The following is a 23,365-nucleotide window of genomic DNA, read 5'->3' as shown; positions in this document are numbered from 1 at the left end:
AAAAAGGAAAGCATTTTCTCCCCGACTTTGTTCATATCTAGTGGGAAACCATGCCTAACAGAGATGAACCTTCCAACCCATCCGAATAACAGGTTTGGGAACCTGCACCACCTTAGGGTTCCTTCCTGAAGCAAGGCATGCGAGGAGGAGGAGGAAGGAGAAAGAGTCATTTTATGTCCTCAAGAGGGCTGGCACCAAATCACTTACTCATATTTGTTTCTCTACAAAGAGTTCCTGATGTTGGTGACTTAAGAGCTACTTAAGGAGAAAAAATAAAACCCCTCATCAGCTTTGGTCACGAATCACTGCTGCTTTGGGCGAGTCTTTTCTCCCTAATCTTACACCCCCTTTTCACAGCCCATGGCAATGAGTAGATGATTCCAGCAACTAGTTGAGGGCCTCTATTTAGAAATACTTTCCTTGGGTGTGAGTTTTCATGCCCAGGGGATGGTATAAGTGTCACAGATTCTCTCTGCTGGCTGAGGCGGATGGAAATGTACTTTCAAGCTCAGCATCAAAGCCTTCACTTTAGAAGCTGAAAGCCTTCATTCCCTTGCCAACTGTGCTTTTTTTCTCCCATAATTAATTAATGCAGTATTAATTGTGCATGTGCTACGGAGCCGGCTAAGGGAGGATAGTGTGGCCCATCCACGCAGATCAGCTGGCTCTGTAAAGCCTAAAACCCAGTGGATATCATCTCCAGAGGGAGAAAAACGCAGACTGAAATTTTTTACAGGTTACAGAAAAGGCAAACACGCCTTGAGTTGCAGAGGGGATTCCCGCTAATCACACAGTTGGGGTCAAGTAGATAGTTAGCAGAAGCCACACCTGTGCATGTTGCATGGGGCAAAGGGCCAAGCCACAGACAATTCTCAGGCCAGAAAGGGGGCTATGAGAACAGGGGAGCAGGCCTGTGATCTGGCTGTAAGGTCCTGGGAACCAGCATAAGGCAAGAGTGGCAGGGACAGTCTTTAGAAGCCCTGCAAGGCCTAGGAGCTGGCACCAGTTCTCATCCCACAAAAGCATTAACCCGATTTCAATCACAGGAACCGTAGGGAAATGCTCACCAGAGCTGGGTGCTGGATTTCCCTATTTCCTTGCAGGAGGGCTTCCTCCCAAAACAATCACAGGTAAAACGAAGGACAATTTCCTGTGTCATGAAAGTACCACCATCTGCACTAAAATTTGATGTTGAGTCCTAAAAATCAAGTGAATGATCATGAAATCTGGCATTTACAGATAATGTTCCACTGCTGATACCCCTTGTGTTTCTCTTCTGGAATAAGAGAACGATGCGACGACTGAGTTGGGGAGAACTTAGGAATCATATACTCAGGCCACTTCACTTTGCAGATGTGGAAACCACAGTCCTGAGAGATGGAATGAACTGCTGGGATGACCCAAGTAATCAGCCACGTAGAACCAGAGCTCAAGGAACTGACCCCTACAAAAGCATGTTCTCTGCCCTCTTACCCTGTTGTAGCGTGTTCTGGCACACATGCCACGTGGGTAAACTAAGGCACCAAACGTCAGGCAATTTTTCTGAAGCGTGTTGGCTTAACACAAATTATCAGGAAGTTCAGTGTTTTAAGGTGTAAACTCAGTAACACAATCTTCATTCAATCACAGCATCTTTCTTACTGTTTAATAACCATCTGTGAGGTAGATCATCTCTTTAAAAAAGATGGAAAATAATAGACAAGGAACCTCTTTTTACTTCATTTAGTTTTGTTTCTAACACTCCAGAATTTATACACATACCTGAGACTATCTGGCAGATAACAGTGTGCATACAGGATTGGATATGGAAATTTCTCTTCCTTTAAGTTCAAAAGATAATTTGGTTTATAGCTCTGATTTTATCCATCTGGGCCCTCTTGTCAGTAATTTATATTATGCTTAAAAATTGGAAAAAAAAAATCAGCCTGTTAGCTTGGATGTTCTCCTTCTAACCAATAGATAGAATGAAACAACTTTCATTTGCTCCTCAGACTTTTAAAGAGTAATAGGGTGAAGTGGAAAATAAAAGTCTGGGTTTTGGAATTAGATATGGATTCAAATTGGGGCTCCTCCACTTTCTCTGGGTGACCTCGGGCAAGTGGTTTACCTGAGCCTCAGGTATAATATCTACTGTGCAGAGTTTGTTATTATTCAGGATAATATATATGAAGCATATACATATACACACATATATACATATATACACACACACACATACTTTTATATATACACACACACACACACACATACATATATATAATAATAGTAGTGATCATTATTTCTTCTTCCACACAACAATGCCACAGAGATTCTCTAGAGTGGCTTTATGATCTTAAACACGGTTGACCTCAGAGTGGCTCCTAAGGAGAAACACAGGCTCCTGTGAGCTGGCAGGTAGGGTACAATGACCAAAAAACTAAAAGCTCATTTGCAAAGATGAGCTACTTCTGGAAAACAAATGGGTAATAAAATCCTAACAATGATACTTCTCAATCAGAGCTCCATAAATTGCTGGACACCCCTATAATTTTTAAATGGTGCTATTCGACACCCTAAAACTTGTCCTAGGTGCTTTTAAAAAAGTATTGTTACATCTTCCCTTACAAACCTTCACCCTCCTCAGTGAACCATTTCAGTTAGTACCCCCACCCCAGAAGTAGAGAATTTAGCCTCAGCTGACCTGGTAAAATAGGGTATTCACTGCGTAGCCCTGTGCAGTCAACTTTCCCTTCTAGGTATCCAATCGTCATCCACCCCACATCTACAGTTCTTTATCCATTATCCGTACCCATCATCTGCATTTCTACTACTGGAATCTTACAGCCCCATTTGAGAGCTACTGGTATCCATGATCTGCTGGAAGCAGAAATGGAGACCAATGTTGAAAGAATGGGGTTTTGTCCACACACCCAAGATGGAGGCAGTAAATATTGGGGCAGTGTGACTAATTATACTTGGGAATTTACAGTCAGCACGTGGCCAGAGCCAGGGCCAGTTTAAATCTCTCAAGTCCTGCTCTACCCCTCCTTCAGAAGAGATCAGAAAAATGAACCACAAAACACTCACACATGGTACAGGCAACTGAGAATCAGAATCCACCCATGGCAACAGCAAAAGCAGCAACATCTAAACATCGCTGCTAACATTTACCTCTGATAAAGTTGTCAAGGTCATCCTGCCAGAAACCCCAAAAGTTTGAATTACTAATGTGGTGTAACTCACACATGAAGCAAAATGGGAGAAAATATCAGTTATTTGAGCATGGAAACTGCTGTATTTGTATATACTCAGCTCAACCAATGCTTTCTGATAATAAGAGGAGGTGAGAAGTAACTTAGAGAAGCACAGTTCAAGCCAACACACTGAACCTTTATCACACCTGCCAGAAAGTACTAGGTAGATACATGTAAGGGTGACTGTGGAGCTCATGGACAGGAACTCCTCAATCTGCGGAAATCCATCAAGACAAGAGAAAGACCACAGACGTATTGAGGGTTGGGAAAATCCAAGAGGAAGCAACGGACAGAAAAAAAGAAGAAATGGAAATAAAGTTTCTGATTTCCTGTTGCTGTTCAAGTTTCATAAAATGGACTGGTTCTCATCGTCTTTTATTTTTTAAAGGGTTCTCTTAGTCTGCTATAACCTTTCAGTGTTGAGTCTAGAATAAAGCTGGGCACCTCTGGGCTCACATAAATAACGCAGAGCACCAGGTAGGGACAACCCATTGTCAACAGTTTCCAAATGTCTACTTCAGAACTCTGAGGAAAGGGAGAGCCCGTGACACTAATGAGGGGCCGTGCCATCTTCATCCTCCCCTCCCCATCCCCCACAGCGAAACCAGGGCCACTTTGTCAGAGCTGACGCTGGAGGAACTGCCTTAAATGCACACAGAGCTCACTGCATGAAATGTGAAGTGAAAGAAAAGGTCAGTAAACCTCTGGTTATATATTTTTTTTCTTAAAAAAAAAAAAGACATCTATAAATAGCTGCATTTATTGAAGCTGCTTCCTTATCAGGAAGCATGGAGCTAGGAATTAACGTCTGCCTGCATCGGAAATTCTTTCAGACAGCAAACCCAAAAAGGAAATTTCCCTTCCAAAGCATCCTGGCTGTTCTGCTGTGGGCTGTTTTTGCTCTTCAAGCTGTTTGAAGCAGCTAACCAGGGCCTTCGTACAGCCACATGTGCCGCGGGGAAAGTAGAAAGCTTCAAGCATTTGGATGTAAAAAGTGAAGGCACCCAAAAGAAGGCTTAAGGGGGAACAAAGTAGAAAATGCTAGTGGCTGGTCGGCTTTGTTAGAAGTCATTACTGCTTTGTAAGACACTGACAGAGAATTATATCTCTTCTCCTTGTCCTTGTCTCAACTCTGCTGGTGATATCACTGCACGTCACGGGCAGCTGTGAGGAGAGGCCATTTTTGGAACACTGATGTGATAGCAAAGGACAGGGGAGGACTTGATAGGTATTAGAAGAGTGGGGAAGGCTGAAGAAGGAGATTCACAGATTCAGGCGAGACCGGGAAGAAAGTTCCAGACTGAGGGAGAGACATGTGGGTAGGAAAAGGTCCTGGGATGGAGTGCCCTAGAGCAAAACTGAGCCCCCGGAAATCACAGGGGATCGTTTGAAAGCAAAGCTTATTTCCATTGTGACTTAGGAAGATTAGTCTCAATAATACACAGACAGAACCCTAGGTCCTTTCTTTAATGAAACACACAGACAACGACATGCCTGCTTCCCTTGGCTCCTGCATGGGGAAGCCACCTCCTCAACAGGCTATTCACCGTAACCGGAAACAGAAATGGAGCTTTGGTGAGCTACCTGGCCACTGCAGGCCAGGCACTATGCCAGGTGCTATACATAAATGAGCTCTGATACTTCTAAGAAGCCCTCATTAGTAGGTGTCGTTAGAAACTTGAGTCTTAGAGAGGTTAAATCATCTCTCTAATAGAGCCAACCCTGAAATTCAAGTCCATTCACGTCTATCCAGACCCAAGCCCTTTCTATTACCATGGTTTTTTATTTGGAGACTTCCAAAAGCAGTGAGACCTTGCTCCTAGAAGGGCACCCCTAGCAAAATGCTGGGGAATTGGGTACTGGATTGAGCCCACTCTCAGAGCTTGCCCATCAGGGCCTACAGGACCAGCCCTGGCATTCTGGTTGCAGGGAGAAATTCAACTCTAACCTGAGCTCGTAAGAGAACAAACGGGAAGGCAGCAGGACTGGTGAACAAAACCAGAATAAACTATCCACAGGGACAGGCTGTTATCCTGATTCCTCTCCCTCATCCTACTACGAGGCAGAAGCCAGTCTGCTGAGGATTCAGCACAACTTCATGATCAGGTGGCATCACTAGAACCACACCGGTCCCAGTCCCTGCACCTGTGGCTGCCCAGACTTCAGCGGTCAGCAGTGCCTCTACTTTCAAGTCCATGAAACTCTTTATGTCATTATGTTTTCTCCTAAAAAAGCTGAAAGGTGGTTTCAAGAAGTAGAAATCACATTCGGCCTTTCACATGCTGTGTGAACCTGGACAATCCAGTTGATCTATCGGAGACACGGTCAGCCCATCAAACAGAATCAATAGCACCTGCTTCAAGGCCTGCTGTACAATTAAGTGAGACAATAAGTATGAGCGCATCTTGTTATGTATAAAAATATAAAATAATAATGATGATCACGTTCAGCTCCCAATTTTGCCTCTTTTTTTTTGGGAACAAACATAATGTGAAAGCATATAAAATTGTTGCTCTACCCAATTAGAAAAGAGAGGCACTGCATCCCTTCTCACTATGCTGGTTCTAATATAGCTGTGCCTGTCACGTGGCTGTCTTAAACTCAGTTACTCTGCTGAGAAGGCAAAACAGCCGAGTGGGTGAGCAGCGAGGTAACGTTTCCAAAGGAAGGCATTAAATTAAATTATTAAACACACACAAGCAGGAGTAGTAATGTAAGAATTTTGAAAGATTCACAAGGAAAGGAAAGAGAGCCAAGGGACTATTTCTGGTGTTCTGACTCCAGAAAACGCCGAGCGGCTATTATGGCTATTTATTAACCCGCAACATCATAAACCCTAACCCTATTAAATATGATGAATGAGTCCTACGTTCCGATTTTTAAATATCATTCACAGGGATTTTAGAAGGCCAAATGGACACTGCAAAATGCACAGTCTGCGGGCAAATGGCGCAATGTCAACTAAATGTGAAATGCTCATGTTTAAAAGAAATTTAAAATAACGACATTTAATTATTTAAATTCTGCCCCATCAATCTGAACTATACTTATATTGTTATCCTAAGGCGGGGCCTGAGCATCACTGTCTGAGGCCCAGTGTTTCATAAGGTAAGCCTCTGCCAATGAGCAGGCTGGCAGCACCTCGTGAGGTGCTGTAACTGCCCCCTTCAGCAGCCACTCCCCCATGAGTTTAGAAAAAGGGCGGCCTTTGGGTAGACAAATCAGAAAACGTCCCTCCCTTGCGAGACTACAAGTCGCCTGGTGAGAACTGGGCAAAGGTATCCTTTGCTCCCAGCAACAGCCCTTCTCTGCGTAGAGTCAAGAGTGACCTTGCCTGGGCACCCTTGGGGGTCCTTGGTCTTTCAAGTGTTTTCAAGCTACAATGAAAAGCTTATGTTCCTTTAAAGAATGCAACTTTTGTTTTTCCCACCTGTCTACTGTAATTGTACTTCGGCTCTTCTACCCTCAAGCTTCAAAAAAAGTTCAGTACCCTTTATGGAAGAAGAGGAAGAAGGAGAAAAAATGATGCCCTTTCTATCCTCTCAACAAACATACTTGTGTTTGCTCTCCTGGTAAGCAGAGTAGTTCTGCTGTAGGACTGTTGAAGGGCACTGTCCTGGTAATCTGGGCAGTGAGTCAGAGCAGGATGGCACGGTCTGGCCTTTCTTCCCTGGGCTCTCCTCTTGCACTCTGCCCAGGCTGCTTTGCCAGTCCTTTTCAAGTCCTCTCTAATCAGCACTTAACACTTTACGCCATTTATCACTTTGCTTTTATCACTGGCAAATAAAAGGAAAAGGCATCACTCTCTACTTCTCAATAACTTGCTAATTTGTCATGCTGTGTCTTCAGTTTGGGTATAGCTCTGTGTTTGCAGAATAAAATGGTGAGAAACTCTCTGTACGAGAACCTTAAATAATATGATCTCTGCTCCTCTTTACCCCCATCCACAAGAATATAAGTTGATTTAAGAATGAAAGAAGAGAAAGGAAGAATTAAGGGAGAGGATTTATCTGGTAATCAATGGAAAATGGTGAAAAGAACCCACTTTGAGGCATACCAATCTGATGAGTATCTCTTTAAAATAAGCAGCTACAAGTGCCTTGGACTTAGCAATACCATAAATGTCCCGCTGTTGTCTTGGCTTTGAGATTCTTCCCCGTACTTTCCATGAGCATTCCACTGGGAATTGTCTGGAATCCCAGATTAAAACAGCAATAACCCAATTCCCTGGTTAGAATATTTATTTTCTTTTAGGTTTGGAAACTCATCTGGGATGCATCTTTAAGTGTGTGGCACAGCTTCAGTCATCGTAGGGGCTATATGCTCCTCTCAAACAGGATGACAAGCAGCAGAACCCTGAAATGGGAGAGGGAGGACAGAAGCTCAGCCTCATTTGGAAAGTCCCAGCTGAGGGCAAACAGCAAGAGCCTGGGAACCTCCACTTCCAGAGGATTCAATACAGATGTCAGAACCAATGGTGTCACAATAGGTCTCATGCAGATTACCAAGGAGAGGTATATAAAGTTAGACTGCCATAGAGTAGGCATTCAGGCAAAATCATTACCATAATCTGAATCCATAGTCTAACTACTGATGAAATGGAAAGGTTTCCGGGAATGTGCTGCAGTTCTATATTTTATAGCTGTCTACGTGGGGACCCATCCATCCTTCGAAGGGTGATATGCAAGCCATTCAACAACAGATAGAACAGACAGAACAGCAATTAGAATAGATTCCAGCCATAAACCAATGCTACGGCCACACCAGTGAACACTGGCTAAGTGTCAACCCTGAATTCATCCATCCATCCATCCATCCAAAAAATATTTACTAAACACACACTTTTTGGTGGTATAGTGGATATAAGATCCTAGGCTCTGGAGTCAGCCAGAACTGAGTTTGAGCCTTGACTCTATCTCTTACTGGTTCTGTGATCGACCTTGAAAAATTACTTAAATTGTCTAAGCCCTTATGTGTGACATGGAGATAGAAAGAAGACCTACCTGACAGGTATTGTGAGAATGAATTAAAAGAATTCCTGTAAAGGACTTCACACAGTGCCTGCTACAGGGTAATCCCGTGATAAATATTAGCTATTATGGTTGTGTGCTAGGCACACAGAAGGCGCTACCAAAATGCTGGTAAGCAGCACAGACACGGCTCAATAAGGAAACTGTCTACTCAAGAAAAAATTCAAGTGTTAGTATGGAAGAAACAATTCAAAGCAAGGAGAATGATGCCTCAGATGAGAATCATAGTACTTTAAAGTTAGGAAGGCTGTTAAACATTTTCTTGTCCACACACAGTATTGTATGCTAGGAGAACTGAGTTAAATTACCCATAGTCGAACAGCAGAACTAGCTAAAAGTTAAGATCTCCTGACCTCCAGTTCAGTGTGTTTGTTTGCTTTCTTATTCGTTTTGTCAGGATAACATCTCGTGGAAGATAGTTAAGGAGCTTCCATATGTCAAGGCATCCAGAAGTGAACCAGGAGCGAGGGCCTCCTTGGGGGATGTTGCAATATATAGGAATAAAACGTTATGAAAGAAATCTCAGCCTGTTTGTGATGAGTGTTTGATACTTTTTTTTTCTCTGTGCTAGAATTTAAGTTCCACAAGAGCAGGGGAGTTTTTTCTGCTTTGTTCATTTCTGCACCCCCAGGACACAGAAGAGTGCCGGGCACAGCAGAGGCAATCAATAACTATTTGTGAGATGAATAAATGAATGAATTAGGTAGCAGAAGTGTTCTGCCTGCGTGGCATGAGTATGTTCCATCCTGAGGCGAATATTTCTGAAGTGAATATATCGGTCACAGGATGACTTCTGGAGGAAAATTTCCTATCACTTGGCTGCTGTTTCTTTTCCAGTTGTGTCTGCTCCCATGGTGCCGTAACATTCCAGTTTCCTAAGAACACTGATGTTCCCAGCCATGACCCTGGCACCTTTACAGTTCGAACCTCCTTAAAAGTAGAGGAAAAGATGGTAGAGTAGGGCTGTGTCCTTTACTTCCCTGCCCAAATGAAGCAGAAATGTCTTGACCATAGCAGGCAGCAACTTCGTAAATACTGATGGACGCAGCAAGCTGCAGGAGGGAAAGGATTCTCATGCCCCCAACTCCTCACAAACATCCCAGCAACCGTCTGCCCTCTGGGGCAGAAGGCATAAGCCAGCAGTGTTCCCCCAGGAGCCCCCATATCACAGTCATCTGATTCCCTGAATTACCAGAGAGAGAAAGGAAGAACCTGCATCCTCTGTCTCCTGTTCTCTGCATTCAGAAAGCAACCTTCTGAGGAGGGTGGAACAGGAGGAGAAAAACTGGAGAGCATCACCCTGCTGGAGAGAGATGGTGAACAAGACTGTGCCACCATTTAAGTCACTGGAAGGGCCAAGGTGACCTCAAGTGTCCTCTATAAGCTAGTCTTGTGCCCTCAGGATAACATTCAAGGCAGAGAAGCTGGCATTTTCTTGGACACTGTGAAGAGGGTGGGAATCAGGTGATTCAGTCTCTCCAGCTGCCCCAATCCGGTTTTATCACCTGAGCTGGGTGGCAGTATGAGAAAGGCAGACAAAAAGGACACAGCAGGTGTCAACGGCTTTGGAAGCCAGTATCAGCAGCACAGGTGTGTGGGCCCCAAACCTCTGCCAAGTTGCAGCTGAGGACTGAGACGGGGAAGTGGTAGGCCAAGGGGTAGAGATGATTTGGGAGAGAAAGGTGGAACCACTACAGACTGCAGCTGCTGAGGCAAAGCAAGCACAAGAGAAGCAAGAGAGAGTGGAGGTGAAGGAAAGAGGAGGCAAGAGAGAGGACCTACGCAGGCCTAGAAAACGAAGGGAAGAAAAGTAGCCAGCACAGACAGGGAGTGGAGGGAGGGCCCTGGAAAGAAAGGACGAGCGCACAGCTTAAAAACAAAGCAGGAGTGAGTCTGACTCACAAACTGAGCAAAATTTAGGACCAAAGAAAATATTAAAGTTGAGTAAGCGTGAATTTGAGAATACAGATAAACTTTGCACACACACAAAAATCATCTTGTCTACTAGGAGATTTAGTTGGCTCTGCCATATACTGCATGTTTCCAGGTTTCTTGTTTTTTTTTTAACATGTCATAGTCAGGGAAGAAATGAATACACTGAGAAACAAGGAACAGGAACCTCAAATTTTTCAAAGGTATTTGGGGGTAGAGGGGTGTGAAAGATTCCAAAGCAGCGTGGCGAAGTCCTGTGAAAACCACCTCAGAGCTTGCCCCTCTCTGGCCTGGAGCCCACTGCCTGCCACCCCCGCCCCATGCCATCAATCCTCTGTCCCTCTCCGGTCACGAACACTCACGCAGGTGCGCAGGCAGGCGGATCGAGTCTTCCTCCATCCTGAGCGCTCGAGGCACTGGAACATGAAGTGGCGTCGAGGAAGCGTAACTCGGCACTGGGCTCTCTGGAGGTGTATATGAAATTCGTTCCTGCTGTTAAAAATAAGGGCAGGAAGAGGGGAGGGGGAGAGAGACAATGAAAGCTTGGAATGGAGGTATGAGACCATCTCGGGGTGGGGAGCAAAAGGGAGGTGGGGCATGGGCAGTACCAGCTTCCCAAGCAATCCGGCTTACTCTCTCCGTAGAGACACTGTATACAGTTGTCTTTCAGATGCCTAGCCTTGGGGCTATATAACAAAACTCTGCCATCGTTGAAAACAGCCTTTACTTTGGACTTATGTCAATAGGTGTACACCCTGTGGTTTGTACAAGTAAAAAGGAGGGACAAAAGGGAACAAAAAAATATGTCCGAGAGAATGGCTTAAAGACAACTTTTTAAAAAATGACTTGCCCAAGTCACATAATTAATGCCATCACTATATTAAAGCCATGTTTTCTCTTCTGTAGCAGTATCCCCAGCTTCTAATCAAAGTATGATTCTAGATTCACTTCCATAGTGAGCTGATCAAGTAAAGTGACAGCTTCAAAGATAAGTTCTAGATTTAGAACTTCAATCCACAAGGAAGATTTTTCTATTGTCCACCTATCTCACTATACAACCACCACAACCAAAAATATCCAATGTCTAATTTTTTCCTTCATTGCAAGGAATTATCTGCAACAGTAATGAATATCTCCTTGTTCTTTTACTCTCCATCTCAGAATCGATATTTCCTTTCCCTCTGAAGTATTTCATAGTTCATTCAAAGAATTATCTGAATTTAAAAGAAGTACTGTTTGACCCCTTATCAAGTATCAAAGGGTGGGGTGGGAGAGCTTCCATGGATCCTCCATTTGAATTCAAACAAGCAGTGTTTGTTAGATCAATTAAAACAAACTAGATGGGGTGAGAAGGATTACCGTGAGTTTTAAGTTAAAATACCGCAAATAATGGCAAGAAACCGACTGTTGGGTTCGGCAAAACAGCAGTGCAATTTGTAGCTTAGATCAACATGCCAACTAGGTTGACTTGCAGTCCACATGTAAACATAACTTCAGGAGTGTCTGTGGTTTAACTGGGCAATGTAAAATGGAACACACAACATCCAAAAATATGGTGGAAAGGAAAGACCAGTAAGATGCCACTATGAAAATAAAACTCAAGAGCAAAAGAAAATCGTACATTTAAGTAAAGGGAAGGCAGTGTTTATGTTTTGGAAAGATAGTTCTTTAACATTTTACATCTCATCAAATGTGCAAAGGGAAGCGGCGGAGTCCTCGGCCTATAACCAAATTAAAGCTTCTCCTCTGCTCATAGCCTAGAAAGTCTGGCAGTTGTGGTAGGAAGTTTTGATTTTAAATGAATATATACATATTGTTATAATTTCCGAATGGAATTGCTATACCTTCCCTAAGGCACCCACCAGAAGCAAGTAGGGCAGTTGGAATATTTCTGTTTAAACATACATCCTGAGGTTTCTTGGTGAATTTCTTAATGAAGGGCAGGCACATATATCCCAGGTTTCATTTCTGGGTCAATTAAGATGTCCTGTAAAAAGTCACCCAGAGGCAAAACTTTCAACTGCACTTTTCTTGAACTTTAGCAGGCATCACACGTATTTTGAGAAACTTTAACTTAAGGATGGGTTATACTTTTTGGTGTTTGGTTTGGGATGAAAAAAGCAAAAAAAAAAAAAAGCCCACACATATAGGAAACATAAAATCTGTTCAGAGGTTTTTAAAGGTGAGGTGGGCTTCTGAGCATTTCAAACAGTCTGTTTTTAGAATTTAACAAATTCTCCATACTCTTCAACTCTTGTCTGACACCCCCCAAATCCCACTATATGTCTAGATATCTACCGTTAACTTTATTCTCGGAAATAGCTTTCTGTTTTGTTAGGGTTTTTGCAGAAGTGAAACTTGGTGAAGAAAACATCGGGCAGCCAAAGGGTCTTCAAATGGTGCTTCATGAGTGCAAGAAAAAAACAAGACAGCATTTCGAAATTCAATGACTCTTCTTTCCCTTGAAGCAAAGAGAAACTCACAAGACACTCTGGCTAGTTCATGAGAGTGAGGCCGCCTCATCCCCGCCTGCCCCAACTCCACCAAGGCAAGCTGGGAGAAACCCAGCCCTCCATGCTGACTGGACTTCATTTCTTAGGAACTCCATCCCCAGCCAGCTGACAAAAGAGTCTGGCTAGCTATTACCCTGAAAGTGTATATACTGTAATTTACTAAATTATCATTGCTTTGGACCTTCCTTTCAACTGTGCTCTCTTTAAAAGTAACCCCTTGGTGTGCTTTCACTTCTACATGGTTCCCGGACCTTAAGCTGAAACACCACACTTCTGCACCTGCTCTGGGATCTGACGCCATCCCCCGCAAACCCCGTCCAAACAATTTTAGATGGAGACAACTGCTATTTCATGATGAAAACTTATAAAAGGAAGGCCAGAGATGAAGAGACTGTGGCCCACTGATCTCCTCACATTCCTGATGATGGTTTCTACTCAGCTGGAGGACAGTTTTCCACACCATAAGCTCTTTTTCAAAGGCTCAATGAAGAGACTTGTCAGCAACAAGAGAGGTTACCTTGACCAAGACGGACAAATGCACAATGTGCTTCTAGGGCCCCGAGCACTCTTCTAGTAGCCATGGCACACCTAAGGTAACTCTGGGCTTGGTGGCTGCAGAGCACTTGGGGACCCCAAAAGGATGCTGTACAGTGAGTGGGCTCTGTTCCAAGGAGAACAAAACACACTCTTGGGAATCCCACACTACAGAGACTCCTTTTGTCTCTCTTTTTGTGAATCTCTAGGGTGACTCTCGCAGTGCTCATTTTTCACTCTATTGCAATAACCTCGCACTTAACATCTACCCTGGCACATCAGCAGACTATCAGCAATTGGAAAAATTAAGCAAATACCACTATCTCAGATGGAGACATCTAGACAGAGAAGTTTAAGGACACTAACGTCTAATTTCCCAAATAAAGGGAACCTCTTTACTCTCACAACTGCTTCTCTGGTGCAACCCCAACAAAGGATGGGGTGGTGGTGAGAGTCCCACCTCTAAAGCAAATTGTCAGACAGATGAAAACCAGAGGTGCTTTCTTTCTTTTAACATTATGGGGAGTAGGGGTGTGTGTGTGTGTGTGTGTGTGTGTGTATGGGGGGATAACGATTTTCCCAAGAGGATTATAACCGCTGCTCTAATTAAATTAAAATGCTACAGACAGTGATATTAATGTATTCAAGTGTTGTAGGGGGATAAACTGCTGGTGGAGGTCAATGATGTGACTCAGAATGCCGTGATGTGGTTACATTATTGTTTAGATGCCGTAAAAAATAAAACACGCCGCTCTCAAATTTGCAGATACAACCTATCAAGCCAACCAGCTGAACAAAAGGGAAGCACTGCAATTTCTGAGGCCAATTGTAATACCTATGAGCAGGTTGTCAAGGAGGTGGCACAAAGCGCTGGGAAGAGAAAATAAGGCAGAAAACTGTTGTAGGCAAGAGTTGAAATGTAAATTTCACCAACCATTTTAGAAAGCTTTAAAAAAAAATAATGGAGTATGGAGTAGGGTTGTCTCTTGAAAGCGTAAGGACTGAAGCCAAAATGAGCTGCGTTCCCTCTCCCATTTCTCCCCTAGCCATGAAGGGCCAATGAAGGGTACCCATCTAATTCTGCTCATTTTTAAACTGAATGCTTAGGAGCCCGTGACTTCCCTGTAAAATAGGCGTATACAGTCTGTGCTCAGTAGGAGAATGGCATTTCTCCACGTTCCCCCACCCCCACCCTCAGGTTGCATATTACAGAAGAGTCAAAAAATGAATATTATTACCAAAAGGTCTTTCCTCTTCAAAATTATTCAATATAAAGCTTCCATAAATCACGGGGATCCCCTAGCACATTTACACATTTATTATTATACCCTCTGAAAAGGCTGAGGGGTTGGGAAACTTAGAGCCTACTGCTAACTAAATATTAACATTCTGGAAATAAAGCATTTTTGGAATTAATTAAAACAGAAATAAAGTTGGTTGTGCTTGCAAAAAGATGGTTTGCAGGTAATTTCAAAGATTTCTCTGCTGCAGAACTGAGATGTCCTTGATATAGAAACTTTTCCTGGAAATTGTCCCTATCCCCATTATAAATGCCAGGACTGCCCCCAGTGATGGCTTCTGAAGCCTAGTTTGAAAGTCCTGAGGAGGAAGAGTGTCATGGACACAGGATGGTGGTCATTTCCCCACAGCTAGGGTAAAAATGCTACAGGCATGCTTTCATCCCATTGCACTTCGGTGTCCCATCACTGTGAAGAAACCTGCAACCCAGATAAGATGGAAAACAGCAGGCACTAGTGACAAGAGTGGTCATGCCAGCAATATTCAGTATTTTGAGAGAAGGATCTCTTTTCCACCCTGCAGGTGTTTAGAAAAGCTGCCTGAGAAAGCTGATGCTTGTACCGTCGTCAACTTCTACAGATTCAACAGAAGAAACCTCTCCTATGAGAAGCTATTTATTGAAATTTATTAAAGTGAAGTCTGAATACACAATTATTTAAGTACACTCTTCTGGCTGCAAAAATAATTCAAGTGGTGGTGATGTTGGCTTTCATTAAGTAAGCTTTTATTAACAAGCTATAGACACATTAACAAAAAATTGAATACGCTGAAATTTCAGCTCTAGAGTTTTCCAGGTTTCTGCCACCAGGAAAGCACAGATATATACAAGAACCTAAAGTAATACACTCTTGAAAGTCGACATTTTTTTCACTTGAAAAAAGCTATTGAATATTTTGTCCACTCCAAAATTCAGTGAGATAAACTTAAAGAATTTGAGAGAAGATGCAAATGCCAGTCTTCTTTTCTAAATAGACATTGTACACACAGCCACAGAGAGTAACATTTTTGGAATCTCCCCAGAAAGAAAGAGCATACCCTAGCATCCCGGCTAGAAAGAACACCACAGAGACTCAAATACAAATTTTGATGTAGCAAAATCCACATCCACCAAATCACAGAAGTGAAGTTCATGATTTCTTTTCATCCAGAGAGTTACCAGAAGACGGTTTAGACATCCAAGATGGTATAGGGGCCCAAGCTGGCTTTCTTCTTGGTGTCCAGTGTCCCCCCTGCCCTGAAAGCAACATCCCTCTGGATGCTGAGTCATTAATTTTTACAAGCCAAATGGTGTTTGGGTCTCAACATTCATCTTGCAGAATACATATCAGTACTTCCAAGGGAAAAATAATGAGCGTACCCTGTGAAAATGAGGATGGGTAGGAACTATACTCCTAGCATCTGAAGTCTCCTCCCTAGGTTACCCAGATGGCCCACTCAGCCCTTGGGGAGAGGGTGCGCCAGACAAACCAAACTCAATGTTGCTGTGGGGATCTTCCAAGGAGCCCGCTTCACCAGTCTTAAGGAGTGCCCTTTCTCTAGTTTATGTAGATGGTTCAGGACGTGAGATATTCGGATTCCTGTTTAGAACTGAAATTGTCCCTTTCTTCTGCCTTTCTGGATGGTTACATCCTAAAATCAGAAGGCAGTATATTGCTTCTGTCAAACAGATATAATTAAGTCAAAGCATCTTAAGTCTTCCTCTTACCCAGACCTGTATTATCTTTGCATAGTGAGATTAAAAAAAAAAAAAGAGAGAGAGACAGAGAGCATTAGCAATAAGCCCTGCAATCAAACATCTCTGTAAAAGGTCATTGAGTTTTTTTTCTCCCTATGATTAAGAAATATTTCAGCAACCATCAAGGGTCAACTATGAGGCTAGGCCTATAGCAGGCATTACAAATTATGCAATCATACGTCCTAGAATTTCCAGGATGGTCTCAATATTTAAAGTTCCGTGTCCTTTTACCCATAAATACATATGGGTAGTTGTATATAAATACTTAACACCTCTCAGAACACGTGTCACAATTTTAGCTGGAAAATACAGTCACTGCCACAATCAGGAAAGAGAGCTAGCATTAAGTGAGCACGTGGTATGTGTTCCTATGAAGCCTTTATTTTATTTCAGCCTCACAATGACCCTGCAAGGAAGGCATCGTTATCTCCATTCCGCAATGAGGAAACTGACTTGAAAACCACAGTTCCAGTCACCAGCTCGGGAGATGGTGTGGCTGGTATTTGGGTGCAGACTGATCTAACTTTACTTCTCTGAACTGCTTCATAATGCCAACCAGTCAACAATGACTTCACAATGGGGAATTCCAAGAGACAGGTTCAAGCTTGTAAAAATCATAGCAGCCTTCGAATATTTCGTTGCTCTGCATCCTCACTCCTCACAGAATTCCAGCAGGATTCTTGAGGGTGACTCAACAGAGCTGCCTAAGCCAAGGCACCTACCTTCTTATGCATGTTGCTTATCCTATGGGTAGCACAGACTGAGGGGTAAATGCATTCAGCTGAGGGAAGGGGACTCTATCTGATGTATGAGAAAAGTTCTCGTGGCATGACCTCTGAGCAGGAGTAGCCATTCGAATTTATCCAGGGATCTACATTAACCATGGAACACAATCAGTAGGACCAAGAGGGCATTTCCAGGTTGCTTATGCAAATGATAACTTGGCCGTGGCTAGAAATCTCACTGGGCATTTTTGAGTACAAACATATTACTTTCTATCCTAACATTGTCTTTAACAACAACGGAAGACATTTCCCTTATTCTTATCTGCTTACCCAAGAGCAGCAGATCTAAAAGTACAGGTGAGATAAACAGAAGCAGTAAGGAGGAAAGAAGCCTGCCAACATCTATTTGGTGCCTATAGTGGGCAGATCTCTACACCAAGAAGGAGCTGAGTCTGCCCCCAGAAATCACAGTGGCCGCAGTCCAAGCAAGACCTCTCCAATGGCCCAAAGATGCACATTCCCAAGAGGGGAATGGATGAAGGCATTAAGGATATATGTGGCCTGTAGGGGAAAAAAGATTTAAAATCTTCTCGGAGATGTCTTCAAATACAGGAAGGACAAGTCTAAAAGAGACTCAAGGCTTGCTTGTAGTAGCAGAGGACAGAGCCAGCAACAGATACCGATGCACTAGAAGGAAGGCCTTTCAAACAGCTGAAGTCTCCAGATACATGGGCGATTTACTGTTCTTCTAAAGCTGACTTAACGCTGAGGCTGAACAGTTACTCTAAAACAGGTGCTTGCACTGGGAAGGAACTGGAGTAGGAGAACTTAAAGGTTCCTTATAACTGCAAGATGCTGTTTCTATACAATCTTATCTCCCCTGGTAAGTTAGAGCTTATAAATGACAGTGTGGGTAGAATGGCTCCAAATAAAACATGGACACCACAGTCCCCTTCTTTATCAATTACTCCCCTATGCCCCTTCACAGGATCCTAGGGTTCTACTGAATATAATTAGAAAAAGCACTAGTTTCTAGAATTAGGAGCAATTTCTTTAAGACAAGCACCAAAGCAAAAAACTTAAATCGACTTCTTTATTGTTCCCATTTTAAAACATTTTAATTAAGATACTTTCCACTCTTGACATGCCATGAAATTCTCTTTTTTTTTTTTTTCCTGAATTTCCTTAGATATTTCTAACATGGATAGTAAGCAGAAAGTAAAACTGTGATTCCTTGTCATGTCAGGCTGTGGTTACCAGGGAGGTCTATGAAGGTGGCCCAGTTCATGTGGCTGGAACCCAGTGTGGATGTACATGCAGGCAAAGTTACAAGCTTTGAACCTGCATGGGAAAATTTAAATCACACCATTCTGCAGCCCCAGGCTATACCTCTAATCCCTGCCATGATATAGAGGATTGCCTTTGCTCAAAGCAGAGATTAGATGAGCTCAGCAACACACATCACCACTCCTGGAAACGCCATAAAAGTGCATGTCCTACTAACAGCAGGTCAGCAGCATCAATTCAGCATAAGAAAGGTGGTGTGACTTTATTTATACAGAACCATCAGACGTCACCTCTGGGGAAGAAATAAAGTCTTGCTGTTGAATTTATCCAGCAATGCCTCTAAGCTTGTGATCCACCTTTTGAAAGAGGGTCACTAAATCCCTTCTTCCTAGTTCTAACAGCAGAAGAAACAGGTACTGAAATTAACAGCAGCTTGTATCCTGGGCACAACAAAGTGGCCAAGTTCGGCTCTTTATTAGCTGCTTTCTCCTCCATTAATGCTATTCCCTTTAATGGTCTGGCTATTATAATTAGCCAATCTGTGTTGTCCCTGCCTGGGGCTAACAAGTAATGAACTGAGAGAGTTGCTATTTAGTTGTATCAAGGGCACCATTAGACAGCGCTTCTCAATCTCCCCCCAAATGAGAGATACCTTCCAGGCATGTACTATTGCCACGTGACTGTTCTTGTACGTCCCTCACAGTGGACCTGGGGTGGGAGCTTCCCCAGCAATTCATGAGACTTAAAATCTGGGCAGAAGGAAAGGATGAAAGTCAGGCTCCTGCAGACACTGGCAGCCCAACGGGCTCAGAACCTGAGCCTTAACTATTAACTCCTCCCTCCCTTCACCTGCATTCTTTGCCTCTTCGTAAACCCTTCACCTCCTCCTCAAGTAGCTTTCTTCTTTGTGCCACAGCATCACTGAGGGCTTTGCTCTTTGTGTCCTTCTTTAACGGCTATATCCTGGAAGTCTTGTAAAAGGAAGAGAAAGAAAAGCGACGGCTCAGACTCACAACCCCAGCGAGCTGCAACTCAGACCTCCTTCAAAACTAAAAAGATGTTTTGCCCTGTGATTTATCTTTTCGAAATGTCTAGAGCTTAAATGGACCACACATGCCTAATAAGAAACTTGAGGTTTTAAAGATGTGACATGAGAGCCAGGGGAGAAGATTTATATTCTCATTCAAATGAGGGGAGTGTGGAGAACCGCTGAATAATGCCCTGTACTTGATACTACCCCACTGCTGGCCCAGGCTCTAGGCAGCCCCAGTAAAGTTGTTTGTATGAAGACACACCAGGCCCTAAGGGATACCCCAACCCTCACCTCCATCTGTAAGGAAGAAGGCTGGGTTACAACCAGGACCACAGTCAAACTGAAGAAATTCCCTCGCTCTACATATATCACATAATTCCTGGGTCACTTCAGGCTCCGAAATAAACAGAAATAGGAAAAGCCTCATGAATTCTACCTACAGTAACAAGCGCAAATGAGTCTGGAAAAGATTTATATCTCTGGAAAATGTTTACTACCAAAATAATTTTCAACAAAACCAAACAATACTGTACTTAAAAAGCAACGTAAAAGAAATGAGTCAATGTCTCCTCAGTGTTGCTGTGTGAGAGAGTCGGATAACAATACCCAGCCTTTGCCGTCACATGGTATTATCTCAAAGATAAAAGAGGTCTGGCGCGGTGGCTCACACCTGTAATCCCAATACTTTGGGAGGCCCAGGGCAAGAGGATCCCTCGAGCTCAGTAGTTCGAGACCAGCCTGGGCAACATGGCGAAACCCCGTCTCTACAAAAAATATGAAAAATTAGCCAGGCATGGTGGCATGTGCCTGTGGTTCCAGCTACTTGGGAGGCTGAGGTGGAAGGATCACTTGAGCCCAGGAGGTTGAGGCTACAGTGAGCTGTGATTGTGCTACTGCACTCCAGCCAGGGCGACAGAGCAAGATGCTGTCTCCAAAAAAAAAAAAAAAGAAAGAAAGAAAGAAAGAAAAGAAAAATGAGATGAAGCTTACAAAATATTTTGATCTTCTTGCAACAAAGGTTCTCTACTAATGCAAGGTGTTATTATGATGAAGAATTTGAGAAATCCCAAGTTAAACATTACTTTTTTATGTAAGCCTTAAGAATTAAACTTGTCTTTATGTTGTAAAATGGGAAACTAACTTAATTCAAAAGAAGACTGAAGATTGACAGTAACTGAGGAAGGAGGCAGAATTTATCCTCTTCCTTTTATAACTCGAAAAAGTAACACACAAACAATCTTATATACTGATTAGGAGTGTTACACACCTGTGTTTCCTTTAAAAAAATTTTTTTCCAGAAGTCATAATCACCTTGGCAAGTAATTTCTACCTATACTTGTCAAATATCATAGAAATTTCCTGATTCTTAGGAATAGGGACTCAGAAAAGGCATCATTCCCTTCATTGTGGTCATGGGTAGAAAGTCTGGGGAGTTTTGTTTCTGACAACTAATTACTAAAGCAAGTTCTACTGACAAGGTGACTACTACCCTGCAAATGCCATCAGCATTAATACCATTCTAAAAAGTAAATGAATGAGAATGGAATACAGAAGTGTGTGTGCATGACAACAGTGATTAACGGAATATTAAGCAGCTTGAAATAAGAAGGAAACTCTTGTAGCCCTGTAGTTAAGACCAATCAACAGTTTATTTTACATAAGATTCTGTGCCTTCATTAAAACTATTAGTGTGCAACAGTACAGAGAAAATATGCACTCAAGATCAGCTAACAATTTAGGAAACATTTTAAATCAGGCATTCTGGCTATTATCTGTGTATTAGAATCACCTGCAGAAACTTTAAAACGCAATCCCAATAGCCAAGTAAATCTCCAGGGATGGGAGCCAGGCATGAAGGCTGTTAAAGCTTCCAGATGATTGCAATATGCAGAGCTAAAGTTGCGAATCACTGTCTTAAATCAAGACATAAATAAGCAGAATAAATCAAGACATATGTTAAAGGATTCTCTTTCACAATAGGTTTTAGAAACCTTATTAATCAACTTGCTAATTGTCCTTCCCTCCTGAGTAAATTATCACTGTCCTACCTTTAACCATAAAATAGAGATTATTTGTGTAATACAGGAAGTTCCTGAATGATGACTACCTGACCTACATATGAACAACTGCTCCAAGCAGTGCCTGAGCCATGGTTGTTATTTTCTCCCTATTGCCTCTGCAGCTCCCCCCATGTCCACCCCAAGGAAGGCTTCTCAGCTTCACTTTCCAGAGCTCCACATGGAGCAGTGTCCTGAGCACTGGCTGCACTTGTGTGTGGCAGGAGCAAGACAAGGTTAATAAAAAACAAGCAAGAGGAAAGGAAAACCCACCCCACTTTTGGCCTGCATTCCCTTCCCTCTCTCGCATCCAAAAGGCTGTGTCTGTCCATCTTCATGTGATCAGGCTCCAGACCACTTTCTCATGCTGGAGAATGGAGAGATTGGAGATTGGGGAACCACTGTTCCCTGGGTGAGGGGAATGATCCCACATGATGGCTGTCAAGGTTGCTACAGAGATGCACCTGTGCCATTTTAAAGTGGTCAGTGGGACACATTTTTTTCCTTGCAGTAACCTTGCTACTTACCATGGTTCGGTCTTTATTTTTGCACACTGAACTATCAACTCATTATAATCTGAAGAAATGCCTCGAACTCCAAGCAGCTGACTTGTTAGTAAAATCTTAGAACCCTAAACAACTAGAAACCTTGAGCCTACTAAGGCTTTTCCAAGATAAAAGCCCTTCAATTACATGCTGCTATATCCTCCTAATACACCCACGAGTCATGTCACCAGAACTAGCACAAAACCTACTTCACAGATGTAGAAACTGAGGTTGAAGGGCTAAGAAGATCCCTGAATGAACCACATAACTGCTCTGGATGGGGCTAGCAGTCCTAAACCCAATGTTGTCTTCTTTCTCTAGAGTATACCCTCTGCCTATAGCATTTTAAAAACTCTTGGCCATCATGATAAAGTCTACGTACAAAGTGGTTCTGAAGGGTAAGAGCAGTTTACTCAAGAACCTGGCGTATTTATTTACTCCTTCCTTAATAAAATTTTTTTTAAAAGCCTCTGGAAATTTAAGTTCTTCCTGTAAAAAAAATTCTCAACAGTTTCTGAGCATCTTGATATTATTATTAGTATTCTATCTATCCTTCCTTTAGACAAAATGCAATTCTAAAACAGTGATAGAATTAGGAGAACAGCGGCATGAATATGGCTTTAATATCTGAAATTCACTGGGTTGTTCAAACTACTAGAGTGGGTAGTAATTCTCTTTGCATCTTTAGAAAGCAACTTGCAAACCAAGCTGTGAAAGCGTGCTACAGCATCAAGCCTTACTAGGGGCTTCAACAACGGTTCCAACATGTAGCTGCCAACAACTGAAATCTATAAATAGGAAAATCTGGAAAGTTTAACAAAAAAGTTGAAGGAGGGACTCTGAAAATCACTTGGAGCTTATAGGGTTGAAACAGGAGCTAGACGAGCACTAATATTTCCTTTCATGCAGTGGAATTCCCCTTTGGTTGTATTACTTTATATTCCTTGCCACAAGGAAATGAAATCTACACTGACAATTACGGAGATTTCTGCCTGGTGTAAAGGTACAAGGACCCAGCAGGCACAAATTCGTACTACGCACGAATGTAGTTTTTTGTTCCCATGAGAATCGGTGGTTTCTGAGTGGGTGAAAATGCATTTTAAAATCATTCTGATTAACAGAGGCAAAGCTGTCCTCTCAATTAACTTACTCTGATTAAAACCTATTTTCCAACCCTCAGTTGTCATACACCCATCCATATAAAGCAACTTGTTAACACAACGGGAAAAATTATGACTCTAACTTTTGAAGTCCAGCAACTTTCCCTAGAAAGTCCAATAATGCTTCTGATGGATCCCGTAAGGCACTGTCTAGACTCGCACTGTCCCACAGAAATATAAGGGGAGCCCCATAGGTAATTTAACATTTTCTGGTAGCTACATGAAAAACAAGAGATGGGTAAAATGCATCTAAATAACATAGGACACCTAACTCAATGTGGC

General features: G+C 42.7%; 1 protein-coding gene across 4 annotated transcripts in view; it reads right to left on the bottom strand.

Moving 5' to 3' along the window:
• The window catches only part of ETV6 (ETS variant transcription factor 6), a 396,338-nt gene that overhangs the window by 127,740 nt on the left and 245,233 nt on the right, over positions 1-23,365 (bottom strand). For 2 of the 4 annotated variants that reach the window (XM_063593357.1, XM_034935383.4), the window contains exon 2: positions 10,558-10,687. The exons of 1 other annotated variant lie outside the window; for it this stretch is intronic. In XM_063593357.1, the coding sequence (XP_063449427.1) occupies positions 10,558-10,594 (37 nt within the window). In that variant the 5' untranslated portion in view covers positions 10,595-10,687. The remainder of the gene's footprint in view (positions 1-10,557; positions 10,688-23,365) is intronic. One more of the 4 variants, XM_034935384.4, reaches the window with a different exon arrangement.

Source organism: Pan paniscus, chromosome 10 (genome assembly GCF_029289425.2).
Source record: "Pan paniscus chromosome 10, NHGRI_mPanPan1-v2.0_pri, whole genome shotgun sequence".
NCBI lineage: Eukaryota > Metazoa > Chordata > Mammalia > Primates > Hominidae > Pan > Pan paniscus.
This window is presented reverse-complemented; position numbering and strand designations above follow the sequence as displayed.